Genomic DNA, 2,624 nt, shown 5'->3' with positions numbered 1-2,624 from the left:
TTCCCAACCGGGATCCGATCCGCGGAGCTGTACTTGGAGGGCCAGCCACCGCACCCGCCCTGTGACCCCGTGACTTACCTGGGCTCGCGGCATTGGCCGGTGCAGGGACGGGGGAGCAGGCGTGCACGTCTGCGACCGGCTCTCCCAAGTCCTGTCCACAGCGACTCGGACACCCACTGGATCTGTGCCTCCAGGGGGGTCCCCGGACAGTGCAGCCGGTGCTCAGACCCCTCTGACACAGCGACCACTCTTGGGGGACAGAGGTGGCCAAGCCCTTGGGGATATCCCTCCCCCTGAATCCCTAGCTCTGCCTGGACAGAGAAAGGGAACCAAAGAATGTTGCCGCAGTGTGCACCTGTCTGCCCACCGCCACCCTGTGGCAGCCTCTGGGGTCCCTTTGCAAGGCCTAACTTTTTCCTGGGAGCAGAGTGGCTTGCTCTTGCCCCTCCCCCACCCAGTCCTCATGTGGGTCACAGCTCTGCTGCTGTCTGCTGCACTGCAGGCTGCCCCCACCCCCACCCCATGGCCTTGGGGGGCCTTTGGTGGCACCCCAGGAACAATTGCAGTTGGAGGAGCCTGGGGGTGCTGGCTGGACCTACGACCTCATCTGTGGGCTGGGGCACCTGCTTCCACCATCTACTTTGCTGTACTGCCCCACTGCAGGCCCGGGGAGGCCCTTGTAAGGGTGGGGCAGCGGGACCCAGGGCTTTTGAGGTTGGTCTGCAGGATGGCCCTCAGGGACATGGGCGATGGGGGTGAGGCTGGTGACAGGTCCTGACGTGTGTGTGTGTGTGTGTGTGTGTGTGTCTCTCATGCTCTCTGTTCCTCCACAGATGCGCCCTGTGGGGCTGAGCCCGAGCTGAGCCTGCACTGCGGCCCCCCGCCGGTGCCCGGTGCCCGCCATGCCCCAGATGCTGCACATTGAGATCCCCAACTTCGGGAACACGGTGCTGGGCTGCCTGAACGAGCAGCGCCTGCTGGGCCTCTACTGCGATGTGTCCATCGTGGTCAAGGGCCAGGCCTTCAAGGCCCACCGCGCCGTGCTGGCCGCCAGCAGCCTCTACTTCCGAGACCTGTTCAGCGGCAACAGCAAGAGCGCCTTTGAGCTGCCTGGCTCGGTGCCCCCGGCCTGCTTCCAGCAGATCCTGTCCTTCTGCTACACGGGCCGGCTGACCATGGCGGCCAGCGAGCAGCTCGTGGTCATGTACACGGCTGGCTTCCTGCAGATCCAGCACATCGTGGAGCGTGGCACCGACCTGCTCTTCAAGGTCAGCTCGCCCCACTGCGACTCGCAGACCGCCGCGATGGAGGACGCCAGCTCTGCGCCCCAGAGCCCCTGCCACCAGCTGCAGCCCGCCGCCGCCGCCGCCCCCTACCTCGTGTCCCCCTCGGTGCCCATCCCGCTGCTCACCCGCGTCAAGCACGAGGCCATGGAGCCGCCACCGGCCGCTGGCCCCGGCTTAGCACCCAAGCGTCCGTTGGAGGTGGGGCCTCGGGATGGCACGGCGGTGGCCGCGGGCATGGCGGTGCCAGCTGGCGCCGCCCCCCTCAAGCTGTCCCGGGTCTCCTACTACGGGGTGCCCAGCCTGGCCACCTTCATCCCCAGCATCCAGCCAGTGGCCTATGCCCAGGGCGAGAGGACCAGCCCGGGGGCCAGCAGCCTGCCCACCACCGACAGCCCCACCTCGTACCACAACGAAGAGGACGAGGAGGATGACGAGGCGTACGATACCATGGTGGAGGAGCAGTGCGGCCACATGTACATCAAGGCCAGTGGCAGCTACGCAGGTAATGGCCGTCCTGAGGTGGGGCGGGGGAAGACTGCAGAGCCAGCCACCAGGATGTCACAGGGGGAGCTGGGGGCTCACCCATCTGGACCCCCAAGTGGGGCTCACAGACCTGATCCTGGATGAGGTGGGAGCTTCAGGAGCGTGTGTGGGGTGCTGTGGGGTCCGTGGGTGGGCACAATCCTGGCTTCCCTGGGAAAGGGGATGAGACTCAGTGGCCCATGGTCTCCCTCTCGGGCACCCTGCATGGGACCCCAGCTTCTGGCTCCAGAGGGAGCCCCTCCCCTTCCCCACAGTGCTGGTGTCACCCCTGGCTGACTCAGTGGGCTCAGGTGCCATTTCAGCGAGGCCCCAGAAACTCTGGGTCCTGCCCTGTATTGGGGAGGGGGCACAGGAAGTGCCTGGTGAGGCGGATGAAGGCCCCCATGAATGCCTGCTTCAATTTATTTGTTTTCTTCCTGGGTGGTGGTGGGGGTGTCCCTCACCTTGGACCCAGGATGTCCGTATTGAAGCTCTGGTCATGGCAGAGGGGGCTCACCCTGCTGGTTGTTGAGAACCTGCTGGGTGGGCCCTGGGACTGGGATGCCCTGATGACTCTGTGGCACCCATGCTGCTGCCTGGGGCTCAGTAGTCCACGGGGCCCGGGTGCAGGGTCAGCAGTGGGCAGGTGGAGGGCACAGAGCTGGGGGTGTGGAGAGCCAGGTGGGGGTGGGGCACAGGCTGACAGCTGAGGGTCAAGTAGGGAAGAGGCCACCTCCCACCCTATTTTTCCCCCAAACCCAGCTGTAGTGCTCAATAGTGACTTGGATGGGTGACAGAGCTGCTGCAATCCGAACC

At 65.5% G+C, this 2,624-nt stretch overlaps 1 protein-coding gene across 1 annotated transcript in view; it reads left to right on the top strand.

Moving 5' to 3' along the window:
* The first annotated feature begins 833 nt into the window (after window positions 1-833).
* The window catches only part of NACC2 (NACC family member 2), a 23,672-nt gene continuing 21,881 nt past the window's right edge, over window positions 834-2,624 (top strand). The window contains exon 1 of the mRNA XM_004714439.2: window positions 834-1,788. Coding sequence (XP_004714496.1) covers window positions 903-1,788 — 886 coding nt within the window. The 5' untranslated portion in view covers window positions 834-902. The remainder of the gene's footprint in view (window positions 1,789-2,624) is intronic.

This window comes from Echinops telfairi, unplaced genomic scaffold, assembly GCF_000313985.2.
Source record: "Echinops telfairi isolate 266 unplaced genomic scaffold, ASM31398v2 ScPeMD7_25;HRSCAF=90, whole genome shotgun sequence".
Taxonomy (NCBI): domain Eukaryota; kingdom Metazoa; phylum Chordata; class Mammalia; order Afrosoricida; family Tenrecidae; genus Echinops; species Echinops telfairi.
The sequence above is the reverse complement of the archived record's forward strand: the minus strand, read 5'-3'. Positions and strand labels throughout refer to the sequence as shown.